This window comes from Thunnus albacares, chromosome 4 (assembly GCF_914725855.1).
Source record: "Thunnus albacares chromosome 4, fThuAlb1.1, whole genome shotgun sequence".
In the NCBI taxonomy this organism is placed as follows: Eukaryota; Metazoa; Chordata; class Actinopteri; order Scombriformes; family Scombridae; genus Thunnus; species Thunnus albacares.
In genome coordinates, this window is record NC_058109.1 from 20,857,556 (window position 1) to 20,873,958 (window position 16,403).

At 39.4% G+C, this 16,403-nt stretch overlaps 2 protein-coding genes across 2 annotated transcripts in view; both read left to right on the forward strand.

The window, feature by feature from the left end:
* Positions 1 to 5,828, forward strand: part of LOC122980724 (guanine nucleotide-binding protein G(i) subunit alpha-2-like) — a 64,047-nt gene extending 58,219 nt beyond the window's left edge. Inside the window, exons 5-9 of the mRNA XM_044349023.1 lie at positions 1,687 to 1,815; positions 3,786 to 3,915; positions 4,106 to 4,259; positions 4,569 to 4,780; positions 4,873 to 5,828. Coding sequence (XP_044204958.1) covers positions 1,687 to 1,815; positions 3,786 to 3,915; positions 4,106 to 4,259; positions 4,569 to 4,759 — 604 coding nt within the window. The 3' untranslated portion in view covers positions 4,760 to 4,780; positions 4,873 to 5,828. The remainder of the gene's footprint in view (positions 1 to 1,686; positions 1,816 to 3,785; positions 3,916 to 4,105; positions 4,260 to 4,568; positions 4,781 to 4,872) is intronic.
* Positions 5,829 to 10,590: 4,762 nt separating this feature from the next.
* Positions 10,591 to 13,701, forward strand: LOC122980866 (PAK4-inhibitor inka2-like). Its single transcript, XM_044349273.1, has 3 exons — positions 10,591 to 10,753; positions 10,867 to 10,900; positions 12,580 to 13,701. Exons 2-3 carry the CDS (start codon positions 10,883 to 10,885, stop codon positions 13,567 to 13,569), a joined length of 1,008 nt encoding a protein of 335 aa, XP_044205208.1. The 5' UTR covers positions 10,591 to 10,753; positions 10,867 to 10,882; the 3' UTR covers positions 13,570 to 13,701.
* The last annotated feature ends 2,702 nt before the right edge of the window (positions 13,702 to 16,403 follow it).

Below are 16,403 nucleotides of genomic sequence, written 5' to 3' on the forward strand. Positions count from 1 at the left end.
CATTATTTGGCCATTGATGAGTCTCTGTCACAATATGTAATATAACCTGACCTGTACAGGTTTTTTAAGGCTGATACTGATAATGATATTTGAGAATTTTAAAAATCTGATAATGTTATATCAATCAATAACAATAACTTTGTAATAGTTGTGACCAAGAAGTATACAGGACAGGACATTTTACAGGTGAAAAATAAACTTGTCAGTACTCCGGTGAACAAACCATAGAATAGTGACACTGTTGCAAAACATACAGTATCTTTGGCATCTCTGCACTTCAATTTCCTGTCATTTATGGGCTGACATAAATACCAGTATACCTGCAATGAGCTGATATCAGCTGATATATCAGCCCAAACTATTTATTGGTCAGGCTCTACTATGTAGTAACCTTTCTGATTACAATGTAAGCCAACCATATTCAATTAATCTTCAAGGCTTATGAACCCAGTGGCCAAATCAAGCAGCGTTACAATATCTGATGTGTGGACTACAAAAGCAGCTGAACCTCTGCGGGGAGCAGGATTATGATTAAACTGACAGACACGTGGCATGAAGTAGTGGTGCGAAGGCTCTAATATCTACACCTGGGCTGCGGCTTGTATTGGATTACATCAGCACAAACACTTTGTTAAACAACAGTCTTTTTACGCAGTTGAATACTGCTGAAAAAATGGACAGAAAATACGTTTGGCCTCTAGCCTTGTGTGTCTCTCATGGTAACATTATACTTGTAAAAGTTGATTGTGGTCTGTTTAATGCTTTTATCAGGCTTTCCCAGCATGCTTTATTTGGCCATGTTTGCACGCATGCCTGCAAGCACACACAAAAACAGATTTCTGAATAGATTGAAAACAATCCAAAATATGGAGTCAGTATTGACAAAGAAAGCAAAATTTCACAGATCAAATTAAATTAAGTGCATCAAAACTATCCAGATACTTCCTAAGACAATATTAGGAGGAATCTGACGATAATATATTACAACTGAATCGGGGGCAGGGCCTTGGCTATCTTATCAGTGGTTAAATGAAGGTTGTTTTCTGCATGTCTGAAAAGACTAAAGGCTTGGTGTCCCTTTGCAGGGTAGAGAAGATTTATTCAGAAATTATTACAGCTACTAGACCTATTCTTTACCATACTTTACCTGTTTCTGCTGACTTTATGTCACAAACTGTGTTTTAGGGGAAGCTTTGGCTATAATTTGTAAGATTTCCTGAAGATATTATTTTTATTCATTTTACTTGCCCTGAAAATCCAGTTTTTTTACAACTGTGAAGAAAATGAAAATGCTTGTGTGAACGAGAGACAATTTATATTTTAACTAAGAGGAAACTGCAGATATTTCACACTCCAATGTGAGCTCTTATGGAATCAGCAGAGGTAAAGAAGCAGCTTTGTTTTGTTCTGTGCCCACACATCAACTCCTCATGTAATGTGACTGTAAATTTGAACCCGACTGTGTTAAGACGACACTGTGCTGCCAGCGCTGTTAGAGGGCCAGCATGAGGCACTTCTGTTTTTCTCGTGTCTGTGTGAGGGAACAGATGAGACGTTTAACCTCAAAGAACCTTTCCTCAGGCCCACACCTTTAACATAACACCTTAAGATTCTCTCTCTCTGCGAGGTTAGAGAACAACACTCTTAATTTGATATATATTTAATCTGTTTTTGTGCTCCCCTCAGCTACCTAAATGACTTGGAGAGGATAGCCAAGCCAGACTACATCCCCACACAGCAAGACGTGCTGCGAACTCGAGTCAAGACCACCGGCATTGTGGAAACACATTTCACCTTCAAAGACCTGCATTTCAAGTAAGACTCTCCTTTTTACGAGTTTTGATCAAGTGCTCAAGCTCATCTTGGGAAACAGTGTTCAAAATTAAAACTGTTGGCCATATATTTAATGACTGAGACTATAGTTTAGACCTTCATCTAGTAGTTAAATTGATCAGAGAGGATTAGATGCCATCAGGACCTGTCGGACTCGGCTCAGCAGGTGATGGCAATTATTTGATTAGGCTTACTCACACCACCTGAAATTTATCAACACAACGGTTTCCGGGAATGTTTTGCACTCAAAGATTTACACAATAAATGCATCTGAGAGTAATACAAGTCATTTGAAAAGCAGTCAAACCCATTTTAATCTCCCAGGCTTACTCAAAGCATCACTGCGTTATTTGAAGATAATAGCACTCAAAAAGTTCAACTCTATGTGAAAGAAATCAAAAATGCATATCTTGTGAGAAAATGAGCCTTTGATGCAGAGTATTTCGCTATGTTTTGACAATAATGATTGTCTTTTGAGGATTGTGCCTAAGCAACCGAGGAAAATGAATCTATCTGGGCTTATGAGTCATACATTTATGTGTACTAAAACTGTTTGCCAGCGCGGTATTTGGGTGTTTCCCCTTTTTGGAAAGTCAAAAAGTCAAAGTTCGCAGTAAGGAAAACATTTGTTTTCCGATTTGTGGAGCCGTTGTGAGGTTGCTGTGTTGTTTCAGCAATTAAGCTTCAGATGTCTGTATTCCAAACAGCTTTTCCCACTGAATACCTTTTTTTTAAAGGGAACCTCATACTTATTGCTATTGACTACTTTCAGTAAACTGCAAACCATAAATGTGTGTACGCCCTCACAGACAAGGACACATATGTGTGGGATTTTGAGTAGCTGGATTGTTATCAGAATTTCACATATGAGTAATGGGAATTATTAGGAAAGTGATACATAATATGCATGTATGACAGTTTAATTTTTTTTGTCATTGTTTCATGTGTACTCGTAATGACATATTCCTCAGATAATGAAATCTGAAGATTTAGGTCACTACACACACACCTAACACATATCTGATGGAGACATTAGTCACCACTAAGGCTTTAGAAACAACAGAGGAAATTGTAAAATATCAAAGATCAAAGAACGCTTTTAGTCAGGGCTTCGCTTTAGCTACATTATTGAAGCAATGGAAATGTGTCTGTATGTGATATTCAAGTCTCATATTTATGTCTTGATGTATTTTATTTCTTCGTGGAAGGCATAAACCAAATCCAACCAGTGTATGTTTACCTAGAGCAGTCTCCTCAGTGCTGAATTGCTGTGATATATTTAGCTTGTGTAAGCAGTGCTGGAAATGAGCGCGCTGGTGAGGTAAACAGTCTAAAGTATGTCACTGTTATAATGAGCTGTGCTTACTCAGCCCAAAGCTGACTGTCTGTGAGAGTCAAAGTTCTACTGTAATGAAAAAAGCATGTCACTGTGAGATACTACAAACAGTTACACTTGGCGTTTTCCGCACTCTACCTTTAAGCTGCCGGCTGAAAAACTTCTTCTTAATATTAGATGGCACCGTTCAGACGAGCATCCTCTCTCATCCATCTAGGTACCCTCCACCTTCATGAATAAGTCATATAGGATCTTAGTGAAAAACCTGCTGCCGCCACTCCGCAACCTGTCTTATGGCTGCCTGTTACCACAGCAACTGCACTGTACATAAAGTGCCAACAAATGCCAGGAAAAATGACAAGGCCTGTGCAGCGAACACCCTGCCCTGAAGAGAGGAAAATGCAGAGATGTATTCACAGGATAGAGAGCGAGAGAGAGAGAGAGAGCACAAACACACACACATGTCTCCGGAGGGAGACCATGAAGCTGCTTGGCTGCTCTGTCAGTTTGAAAAACTGTTGTTTTCTCCTGCGCTCAAGCCCATCCGCACTCTCTCACAAACAGCATGTTTACACTGTGTGTGTGTGTGTGTGTGTGTGTGTGCGTTTCCCTGCAGGATGTTTGATGTTGGTGGTCAGCGGTCAGAAAGGAAGAAGTGGATCCACTGCTTTGAGGGAGTCACAGCCATCATCTTCTGTGTAGCCATGAGCGCTTACGACCTGGTCCTGGCTGAGGATGAGGAGATGGTGAGATCGCCGCCCGAAAGCTACGCTTATACTCCTTCGGTTTAAAAATGACTTTAGAGTAAAGCCCATTCCCAGGATGATTTCAAATGGGGAGGGAGGTCGAGGTTTCGGTGAACTCATTTCCTTTATGTGCCCTAGTTGTGCTCTCAAATAATCTCTTTATCTCCACATTTGTGTCTGTCCCACCCAGAACCGGATGCACGAGAGCATGAAGCTGTTTGACTCCATCTGCAACAACAAGTGGTTCACAGAGACGTCCATCATCCTGTTCCTCAACAAGAAGGACCTGTTTGAGGAGAAGATTGCCCACAGCCCTCTGACCATCTGCTTCCCTGAGTACACTGGTACAGACTGATTAAAAACTTCAATTTATTAAGAACTATTTATTCAAATTATTTAATAAAAAAATTTAAATTTTCTGTCAGTAGGGTGCGATACCTCCAATTGTTTCCAGTTAAGTCGTACTGCTTTGTTCCTGTAACAAAATCATGCAGATGAATCCGACATTACAAAGATAATGGCACTTGAATCAAGGAACTGCTGAAATTATTTGATCTAGAGCAGAAACAAATGAAACTGTCTCACCCTGTCAGCAGATTTCTTAACTTGAGTCTCATACCCATCAAGCTCCTCTAACTCTTCCTGTCCCTCAGGCCCTAACAAGTACGAGGAGGCCCAGGCTTACATCCAGACCAAATTCGAGGACCTGAACAAGAAGAAGGACACCAAGGAAATCTACACCCACTTCACCTGCGCCACCGACACCAAGAACGTGCAGTTTGTGTTCGACGCTGTCACTGACGTCATCATCAAGAACAACCTGAAGGATTGTGGCCTCTTCTAAAAGATGAGAGAGAGAGTCAAGGTGAGAAAAATGACTCGGCTCTCTAACAAGTTACAAAATGAAGTCTGTCTGAAATGACTGATTTGTGTGTTTTTTTTTTTGTATTTTACTAGATTACTTGAACAGCTCCGATGACCATATAGATGGCGGAATATACACACATCATGAATGACTGCACTGGCCAACCACGATTTCTGCTTTGATCTGCTTTTTATAAAGACACCTAAGAGACTGAGAACCCGACGAGCCTCGCAGAATTTCAATGATTGCTGTTCCAGTTGCTCGTATTGTTAACTCTCTTTGGGCTATGACCACAAAAATCAACATTTATTATTGTATTTTTGTTCTTTTTTTTTTTTCTTCTTTATTTTCAATTACTAAAGGAAGCAAAGGAAAACTTTTTTATATAAATGCATTCATTTTACTTTTAGAAAGTCTGATGTGCAAATTATTAAACTTTTAATCACATGAAGCTTATTTTTTAAAGAGATGAAGCACAGGCATGGACATAAAATATGATTGATAAAGGAAAGTGCTTTTTTTTTTTTTTTTTTTAATAATGTTTACATAAGTTCATCATTCATAGCCAAACAGTTTATTGTTCTGCATGACTCAACATGGCAAATATTAGCTCTGCACAAATTACCTAACATTCCTATAAAATGAAAATAAAAAATATTAAAAAGTTTTAAAAAAAGGAAAAAAAAAAATGGCTTCACATGCAGGCAGAAATTATGGCAAAATTCTAACTGATATTTAAAGTTTGTGTGTACCTAACATTCTATCACTTTTTTATAGTATCATTTCCATGTCTGTTGCTGTATGTTTGTGCCTTGACCTCTGTTTACAATCAATTCCTAGATATGCTTTCAGTACTGTTTGACCTACTGTGCGCCGATATATTTTCTTCCATTTTTCTGCCTAGCACCCTATGAATATATAGTGATTATTAATGAGAGACGAAAATCTAATTCAGACAAAAAGGTTAGTGTTTTTGGTAAATATTAAAATGCTTTAAAGTCCTATATGATTTAATTTAAATAAAAGTAGAGATCACCTGACTCTTGCACATTGTTTTTCCTCTCCATTTTGTTATGTGTATATTTTATTTTATTGCAACATTGTTTCTACTGACAGCTTCACTCACACACAGTTTGTCTGCTCTGTTGTTACACGGGAGGATTTGATCGCAAACATAAATATACTGGAAGCACTTGGGGTTTAGAATAATCATAACTTTCCACAAATTTGCACTGCTTTTCTTAAACTGAGTCAGTTTTACAACATTAAAGTAAGTGAGAGGAAGACATCAATACAGTGGATCTTTCCACCATGATGACCAGGGTGTGTTCATATTTTTATTAGAGCAAACGATTTCAGTCGACACATCCTGAATCAGAGAGGAAGGACATAACTTATGACATTATTAACTGCTGTAGTGTTAGGCTGCAATAAAAAAAAAAAGACTTAATACTATTATAGTGACTATTTTAGTCAGTACAGTATGTTCTGCTACTTCTCAAATTCTTTGCAGGTGAGGCAGCTTTTCTATCAAAGTAATCAACACTCACAAGTAGGTGGGGTCAAAAGGTAACATCCCCCTGACACTGCTCAGAAACTGGATTTTTCTATATTCCTGGCATTTTCTAAGAATTTATATCATCTGTTACCTGTGAAATACATTTCTAATGTAAAGAAATAGTTTAGAATTGCTAAAAAATGTCTTGCAATAACTCAGTTTCTTGCTTACAGGACATATCAGTCAACATAACCATCACTTCCTCCTCAAGACTGACTTTAAATGAGCTGACGCTGCCATCTAGTGAACATTTGAAGTGCATGACATCCATAGTCAGTGTCACAACATTTTATGCGACACGGTGACAACTGATTCAGACTTTCTTAGTCATTCTCATTAAGTTCAGCTTTGTCTCTGGGTACACTTGTTTCTTGTCCTAAAAATGGCACCTATTTACTATGACTACCTGCAATTAACTTAAAACACCATGAAAACGACATATCACTTTACACTAGAGAAATATAGCCACCAACTGACTTTGCTGTTGCACGAACTGATTATTATGCTGTTGCTGTATCTGCAGTTGTCCATCTCTGAGCTAGAGTTTGTTGAAAGAATGATTGTTGTCAATATGTTTGAAGGACACATTGCTGTCAATGGCGTCCATCCCCACCTTAGTGGTTTCGACATCTCTCCACACTGTAATACAAAGAGAGACCGAGACCATCTGAAGAGAAGGCATGACATGGAATTGTATTATAGACACCAGCTTTTTAATGACCTGTCATTATCAATAACAACATCTGTCTGAGAGCAAAAGTGGACATTAAGATTCACTTCCAGATTTAAAGTATTAAGAAAATATGCAAATTTCCTCATTCTGCAGAGTTATGCTTCATCCTGTCTCAGGTCTGGATTCAGAAGCGTATAAAGTAGGTGAGAAGCTGTCAGTGGTGTAATCCATATCACACAGATAAGACGGCTAATTAATGATGCTTGTATTAGCTTAATGATTGTCTCCTCGTGTACCATCCCTCCTCTACACTCAGCCTGCCAGTCCTCTGCAGATGCCCTCCAGAATAGTAATGCTCATACTGAGACAGATTAAGAAGTGAAAGAGAACTACATGGAGCTGCAAAGGCATATGTCAGGGAAACTGACAGTATTGCAGATGAACTGTAAGTAAAATTAATTGATATTGCATGAAATATTACAGAAAGCGTGTCATTGTGAACTGGGTTTGAGATCAGTTTGATGTGAATGATTACTGGAGCTTAAAGGTGCAAATCAGTCACGGAGGTTTACACTGTAGTGGTTCATTCATGTCCTCATTCACATGCATGATCATAGCCCAAAGCTGTTACTATGCCTATATGTACAATGAATAAGCTGAAAAATTTATCAGCTATAATGTTGCAGTTCATGTATGCATTAATTATATGCAGAACTGAATGTGATTGTTGTCATTCTTACCATAGTTGTGGCTGTGATTTAAAAACAACAAATGACTCATACAGAATCCATATACTTGACAGGAGCTCTAAATGTAACCTTGTTAGAATGTTATGCCAGCATTAATATCATAATGTTATTATACGCCTATTTATACATAAAAAAAAGCTTAAACAATACTTTGCATGTTCATTGATTTGCCTTATAAACTGAAGAAAAGATGTCAGTGACAGAGGTGTAACTGCTACAACAAAAACAAGCAAGTTTTGTGTGTGAAAAATAAAATCACAAGGATCTTTGGGTGCGCGGTTTTTCATGTTACAGTTCAAACTTATCAGCTGACAAGCAGTGTTGATCAATAGCAATAACAACTGTTATCTTCCTTTAACACAAAGGTAAGTTTTATGTTTGGTTGTTCAGAAAACGTGCACATTCTCAAGGTCATCAATATCTTTTCAGCTAATTCAATATAACTTGCCAATGGCATACTTCAACTGAATTCTGTGAGTTAATGTGAACTGTGTTACTGATATGTCCAATGTCACCAAAACAAAACTCTGCATGTCTATTGCTGTTTGATTTCATTGAATCCAGTTTTTTAAACCCTTCTGCAGTACTTTCTCTAGAGGGTGCTGAAGTTCTACGCCTGGAAGACTCCACCAGTCCCACTTTGACCCGGCCTCTTAGGCAGTAAGTATAACATTACAGTTTTTGTGTACCCAACAGTGAAAGAAGATTATTTTGCTGGTAAAGGTTTCAAATGGTTTGCTCCACATTAACAGGTTTGAAATATGCACTAAAGCCATAAAACATGACTAGAAAAAACATCTGTGAAACTGAATTATTCTCCCTCAAAGCCCGAAATTACAAATTAGAGACTCAGTGAATGATAGTGACATACAAATGTAAAATGTGGTGCATCAAAACTTAGCTATAACCTATATGGACCTGTTTGGACCAGTAAGACTGAAGACAGCAGAACAGGATAGTAGAGTGCAATGATGTAGATGTCGGTTTTGTGCCTCAGCCTTGGTTACCTGACAGCCCAGCCCTATAATGACCCTCAGCCTTGCAATATTTATCACTGTGATGTCAAAATAAAACTAATAACAAAACATCAGCATAGTTATAAAATGATGTATTATAAAAAACAGGGGAATAAACAATTTATCAGTGACTTTAATGGACATGGATTGTGATCAAGTACCAGCTTGTACAATAATTAAATCCATTAAGCAATCAGAGAAGCAGAGATGCTCAGAACAAAAGGTCCGCCTGCATTGAAAATTGAAATAATCATAATTCCATTAGCAGCCCTGTGTAATTACTTAATGCATAGTCAAGTGTTTATGGGCTGGTGGATTTTAGAAGTGGAGGGCATTAGGGGGAACCATCCTTAATGCTGTTTTGCTTTTTTTTATTTTTTAGAAACATTATGTTGATGTCAGGAACCTGCAGATTGCACTCTATTATTTCTATTTTCATACAGTCATGCTGGGCTGCACAGTAGCTTATATATTAAGGCTTTGTGTGGAAGAATACCTGCAAGTATGTGAGCATTAGACAGAAATGATCAACTTAATCATACTAGTGTCAAAGGTTTTATCACATTTTCTTCACCTTATAGACATGTTACTGGGTCACCTTGGTTAAGCGGGTTAGGACATGCCTACCTGTATGCTAATGTTAGACATGCTGTGGAGACAAAATCTGCACGTGAACAGCAGCCCATCAGATCTGGATTTTTCTACAACAAGTAATGAGCAGATGCATTCCTCTCAGCCCATCAGATTAGCATAAACATTTGTTCACTGAATAGTGTGAATGGTGGGTTTGAGTGCCAAACAACTGTCAAGGCTACAGGCTCAATGCCCAATTAGGGTGCAAATTATTACATTTACATTTAGGCATGTTGTTTACACTCTTATTCAGTGATTTACAATGAGCCACAAGTAGAAGAAGCTTCAACTTCTAAAATTACAAGCAGCCAAAACAAGGATTTGTTTTTTTTACAATATGATTTTAAAACAATCAGGAAAGAGGGATGAAAATGAAGTGCCTTGGGATTGAAAACATACATCGCCTGCTTTTTTGCCACAAAATTTAATTTAAAAAGGTGCCATCATAGAGTTGAAACAAAGAGCTTATTGATGGGAAATTGACTAAAATGCCAAAAAATCACTTATTCCAACTTCTCAAATGTGAATATTTGCTGATTGTCTTCTATAAACTAAATATAAAATGGGTTTTAGACTGTTTTTTGGACAAAATAGGCTATATGAAGATGCTGGGCTTTGAGAGAATTGTAGGCTTCTTTTGTTTGGACTACATAATACAAGACATTTTGTAAACCAAACTCAATCAGTAATGAAAATGATCCTAATAGTTGCAGCCATAACAATGCAATAAATTAAATAATGAGCAAAGACACAGGATTACACAGATTTAAGCTACAAGATGCAAAGCAAACTCAAAACTTTGCACCCCCGATTCTAAGACACTACATAAAGTATGTCTACAGTACTGTTCCCGATGCTTTCCTGTAACCATACTGAGCTAATTACCATTATCATTTGAGGCTAAAGGTAAAAGTGAGGGAAAGACACATTCTGATTAAAGTTTTCACCATCACAGTCAATATTTCTCCATCTTTAAAGAGCTTAAGTCACAAAAAAGAAAAGACACATTTTTATCTTGGTGGTCTAAGGTCTAAATTATAGGGGAATCCTCTTTGCATTTCTTGCTCTTCTGCGGAGCCGCACACAGATCTGGGTTCGCGAACGAGCCCTGTGAGCTTCCTGCGCTGTGATTGGCTCATTCAGACGCAAGCGGCTGTAACTGGCTGAGCTGTAAAAAGAGGCGAACAGGGCTGAAGATTTCACTCAGCACATCTGCCTCGTACAAGCAGCTGGAGCCGAGATCTGGTGACACTGCAGCCTGCTGCAACACCTCTGATCGAACCGGGGTATTGATCTCTTTATGGGACCGATTATTTCCTCCGGACAGAATCTGTGGCTTTAGAAGTGAGTGGTGTCTTCTTGTGTTGCCTACTTTGAAATGCTGCTGTGATTTCTTACGAAGGGAACATGTCTGCGTGGTCTTGTTTAAAAAGTGGTTCATATTTTTTTCCTTGCAGGAACTGAGCATCACAGATGAGAGGAACAGACATGGTAAGTGCGTTTTCTCTTTATAAACTTTTGTTTTTTTTTTTTACATTTTGATCTAAACTTGGGCGCATTTTATTCGACACTGGTTATTCTATTATTTGCTCATCTGGAACGCTATTTAAAAATGAAAAGTAAATGTTGAACTGGCTTTAGTTTAGTCTGAATAGAGGATCAGATCTGGTAGTCTTCCAACATATGGAGACAACATCTGCCAATGGAGCAGACGGCTGAACGGTGAGTGATGCTCAGATGCATCTATAGTGTTTGTTGGAGTAAATAATGACAGTTAAGAAGCATATGGAGACTTTTTCACTGATAGACTCTGAACATATATCTGTATAATTGCAGTTTATGTTCATTCTGTGATGGAATATTTTGCAGTTTTTTTTTAAATTTCCATCTTTGTTGGCTCATGACTCTATGCCTTGGATACTTTCTCAAGTTCTTGTAACATCTAACAGAGTTATGATGAGAACAAAATGGGGGCAGAAGGTCTTGCAACAGGGTCAAATGCTTTAACGAACAGTACAGACTCAGAGGAGAGGGGTCGCACAGGTTCAGAGGTTAGTGCACTGACACCAGTGGTGGAAAGAAGTGTGTTGTTTTGATGGCTTGTGTTGGATGTGACCTCTGTAGCCAGAAATGAACCTGCATCCTGTGTCCTTTTTTTCTTCTTCTGGACGTGCTTACATATCTCACTTCTGTCAGCTCAATTTCTCTCTTTTTTTTAATGGCAGCGCCACACTAAGCCGGAGGTCTTTTGCACAGACTGGGAGTTGAGAATGTTTTTCTCAACTGTGTTTAAAAAGATGTCAATTAAATGGAGCAAACAAATCCATGTAGGAAAGTTGAGATCAGAATGGATGACAATTATTTAAAGACTTTGGGATCTTGTCTTTCTTTCTCTGCTTCACTTCCACTTCCAAACTTTCACACACACTGTCACATGATCTCTCATACTGTGTTTGAGTTTGAGAGTGGGCCACCGTCTCTCACTGGCTGATTCTGACCAATCAGCACTGTGAGTCAGAGAGGAAACAGGAGTATTATATGCCTTCGTGTATCACTGGTGAATTTCATAGGCAGGCAGGCTGCGCCCTTAAAGAGGCAGGAACCCTGTAGCTAAATCAAGATCCACAAGACCCCAGTTTCTCCTTGATATGGTGCAGCTGTTTTTACTTTGCCCCTGGAGTCACTCTGTAGATAAATTGTTGAAGTTAGAAATGAGCACAGATCTCTCTGTAATAACATCTGTCTGGGTTTTCAGTTGAATCACTACTGAGTCAGTGAAAACAGGGCGTTCACTCATGGTGCTGGTGTGGTCAAGTTAATTAACGAACAGATACATTTGCTTTGTGTTGAAATGTGTCTATTGAAGAGTTAAGTTGTTTGAACAGCGGCTCGCCCAGCCTTCACAAATACAATAAGAGAAAAGGCGCTCTTTCATATTTCTAAATTTGACATGACATGGAGTGAGCAAGCCTGAGCGTGCCCATGAAGCTGTTCCTGTGTTACTCTGCATTTACTGAACTCTTGTTATTATTAGAGCCATTTCCACTCCACTGCAGTAATTCATTAGAAAGGCTTTGAAGCCTTCCAGTCATCTGCCTTTGCTGACTGTATGCACTGATATGCCATTTACTGCCAACATTTGTTTGACTCTTTTGCTTTTGTTTCCTCAGCTTTGTCTACGTGACTCAGGCGACTGCTTACGGGAGCAGATGCAGTATATGATGAGGTCACTGCAAGACCTGAAACAGCTGCGGAAAACCTGCCCTGCGGCCAGATGCCCCCTTGCTCCCATCAGCAACCAACTCCCAGCCTTAGTGCGCCACTCTGCAGTGGCACGTGCTTGTCAGCAGCGAGCATTGCAGCGAGAACAGCGCACACGGCTCCGGATGTCTGATGCCAGCACGGCCAGTACCTACGACTCTGCCTGTTGCCTGGCGAGTCCTCTGGAGGAGGAGGAAGACGACTCAAGCAATCGTTTGGGCCTGAACCTCAGACTGGGCCTGGGTTCTCCCAGCAGTCAGAAGAGTTTAGAGTTTGATTCAGGCTACTCTGAAGCATCTTGGCAGGATGATGGGGTGGTGCTCAGGAGGACAAGGAATGTGCGGGTATCATCTTCAGCCTGCCTCCGCACAAACAAGGCACCAAGCGGACGTATTCGACCCAAATCCACCTCTGACGCCTGTCTAGAGAGATGGACGTCGTTTGAGGTCAGCGACCCAGAGGACTGGACAAACTCTTTATTGACCAGAGGACGCAACCGCCAACCTCTGGTTCTGGGTGACAACAGCTTTGCTGACCTCATACAGAACTGGATGGACTTGCCAGATTGCCCTGAGCCTGTTGAGCTGAAGCCAAATTCGAGACAAAGACTGGGAAGAGGCTTCTTTGTCAACATGAGAAGGAGACTAGCTGGGTTTTCTAAGAGTGTAGGGGACAGAGTGAGGATGAGATCCATAGACTCTGCTCATATTAACAGAGCTGCCAATGCTTCAAAACGTCTGTCCTGTCCCGTTGTGGCATCGCAGTCTAAAGTCCCCTTTTTCCACCAGTCCCACTCAGGCATTAATGAGATGGACACAGACTTCTACCACTTTGCAGCCCTCATGAAATCAGGCAGCCGGCAGCCGATTATCTGCAAAGATATCATTGGCTACATCTGACGCACCAGTTCCCATGTAAAGCCATGTACAAACCGGACAATCCTCAGAGTCACTTTATTTTTATATGACTGTTAATTCACTTTTTATATGCTCTGACTTGCCACTGAAATAAAGACATTCTCATAATTTAAAACTGAAATATTCTTCTCATTATTCATGCGTTGCATGTGACACAGGATGTGTGGTTGATATCATTTTGAATTCCAAGAAAACATCTGAGGCCATTTCTTTAATTTGAATGAAGCTTCCGCCATAGTCATCTGAGTTTCATTAGAGCTTATTACAGCCAGACAGTAACTCCTTACAGGAAGGTTAGTTAAAGGAGGCTTTTACTTGTCTCCGCAGTATAGCAAATGAGTCTGGGTTCATTTGTTTTTATTAGAAATGTAACACTCTAGGCATGTATGATAGAGTTTGGAGATGCATAGTTCAGAATAAATGATGTATAATAAAAAGATAAATTCAATAGTAATAATTGTATTGATAGAGCACTTTTTGTTCAATAAGCATAAAGGGTTTCCGAACAAAGTGCTTTCCAAGGAGAGGAAATTCAAAACATAAGCAATTGCAAGAGGTAAATAATGAAACATGCATATACATTCACATACGTATATACACATACATACATAGATACATACATACATACATATATGCAAATCTGTCAGCTGTTAGGAAAAGCCATTCTGTAAAAATAAGTTTTAAGACGAGATTTAAAAGCAGCAGAGTCAGCTGACCTGATGCTCAGTAGAAGGCTGTTCCAAAGCTGAGGAGCCAGTACTGCAAAAGCTCAATCACCCTTTGTTTTTAATTTAGTTGGAGGACCCAGATTGGCAGACCTGAGGAGCCTGTTTGGACAGTATGGTGTGAGTCATATACTCACTTATATAATCCAGCGCTAAATCATGTAGAACCTTAGATGTGATTAAAAGCACTTTAAAATTGATTCTTAAAAAGACTGGAAGCCACACTGATAATAAACACTGATAATATCTCAGATGCGCAGATGTGCAGTTATTCCATGACTAATAAGGGCATTTGAGTCCATTTTGAAGCACATTTGTTAGATAGCAAGGGGCTCAGTTCTTACTAAACAAAAAGTTGAGTCCTTAAGAGAGGCATTAAACAGGATGACCAGGCTATTTACAGGCCAGAAACAGAGGCTGTATCAACACACAGAGCTCTGTGTGCCTGATGAGGTAATTCCCCATGTGTCTGTGCAGTGAGAGGTGAAGAGAGGCGAAGCAGCTGGTTACAGATGGAGCAGAAGTTTACTCTCCCCTTTGCTTTATGAAGCATAACATCTCACTAACAGCCCCCTGCATCATTTAACCTGGTCTGTGCTGTTGTTTTGGTCTAACCTCACAGGTGGTACCAAATCATGCACACACATTGGTTAATGGTACCATTAGTTCTGAGGAAAGTAAAAAAAAAAACATTGATACAAAGGAGTGACATATGCACCAAGATAAGCTAATGATCACTTCACCTCTGCTGTACCATAATCACTCTGTTCATCAATTCATAGGAGAAATAGCGCCAGACATTATAAAGATAAAGCGTTTTCCCAAAAGGGATTTCCCATGCTCCCTGCTGTAGCCAGCCTCACCAATCATGGCTGATATTGAGGGCATGGGGGGTTACAGAAGAGAGATGGTTCTTTCTGTGTGCCGTTTGTCTTAGCCTGTTTATCTTGGTCTCCTGGTGGAATGTCACTGCCGAGCAGCATAATGATCTCTTATCAGGGCAACATTCAGACTACAGTGAATGTTTCTTAAAGTGTGTGACAACTGATGATGGAAAATAGAAAATCTTTGCAAAGAAAACTTAAGTGTTCACCTTTTCTGAGCATTCTCTGGCTCTACTGCTGATTTTTCTTTTTAGTGCATGCTGGTTCCCAGCGGTCTGCAGCTGGATAAGGGCATCAATATATCAACTTCCCCAGCTGACTGAGAATCATTCAGGAGAAGGCGATGAGAGGAGAAGAGAGGAGAAAGGAAGCAATGGATCAAATCCAAAGCTCATCTCAACAGCACATACTCTCCTCAACATAGTACACTGTTTATGTGTGTAACAGGAGATTCTTTTCTATATTCAGCTTCATTCGTAATTTAAATAAAAATGAACAATGAATAAATAACAATCAATTCAAGACCAAACAATGTACAGAAGTAACAGATAAAAATATGCATTTGCCAGATGCAGTGTTTCTGTGACTGCAAATATCATCTTGTTGGCGCCAAATCATAAGTTCAGAAAGGTTCTCATCAAAGTCTAAATTTGTCAGAAAAAGGCATACAAAAACTGTCAGTGATGATTCTATGTGTATATTTGACCATGTCTTCTATATAGAATCATTTCCAATATACGTGACACCATAGTATTTCATTACAGTGTTGTCCATCAACTCCTGATTTTATTGGATGACTTTCACACAGTAAGAGCTTGACAGGCTTCCCTGCACTCCAGCTGAGAATGAGGATCCCTGGAAACTCGCAGGTAATTTCATCTTACCTGCAGAGATTTCAATTTCATTTTTCCTTTATCTTCTATCTTTTGATCTCACTCTCTGCATTCCTGCTCTACTTACAGACGCAGCAATAGGCTGAACGTGGTCTGGAACCAGCTTCAGTGTTAACCTCTGCTACTCGTCTTCATTTCTGTGACCAACATTTGATTCAGATCAGATATCTGACAAATGTCCTCATTTATCAGTTCTGTGGACACAAGCTGTGTGTGACGGCATACCTGTGGTCCTCCTCCATCTAATATTCAAAATGCAAATGCACCTCTTAAAAACTGGGCTATTATTGTGTAAACAATGCCAGTTAGGCAAC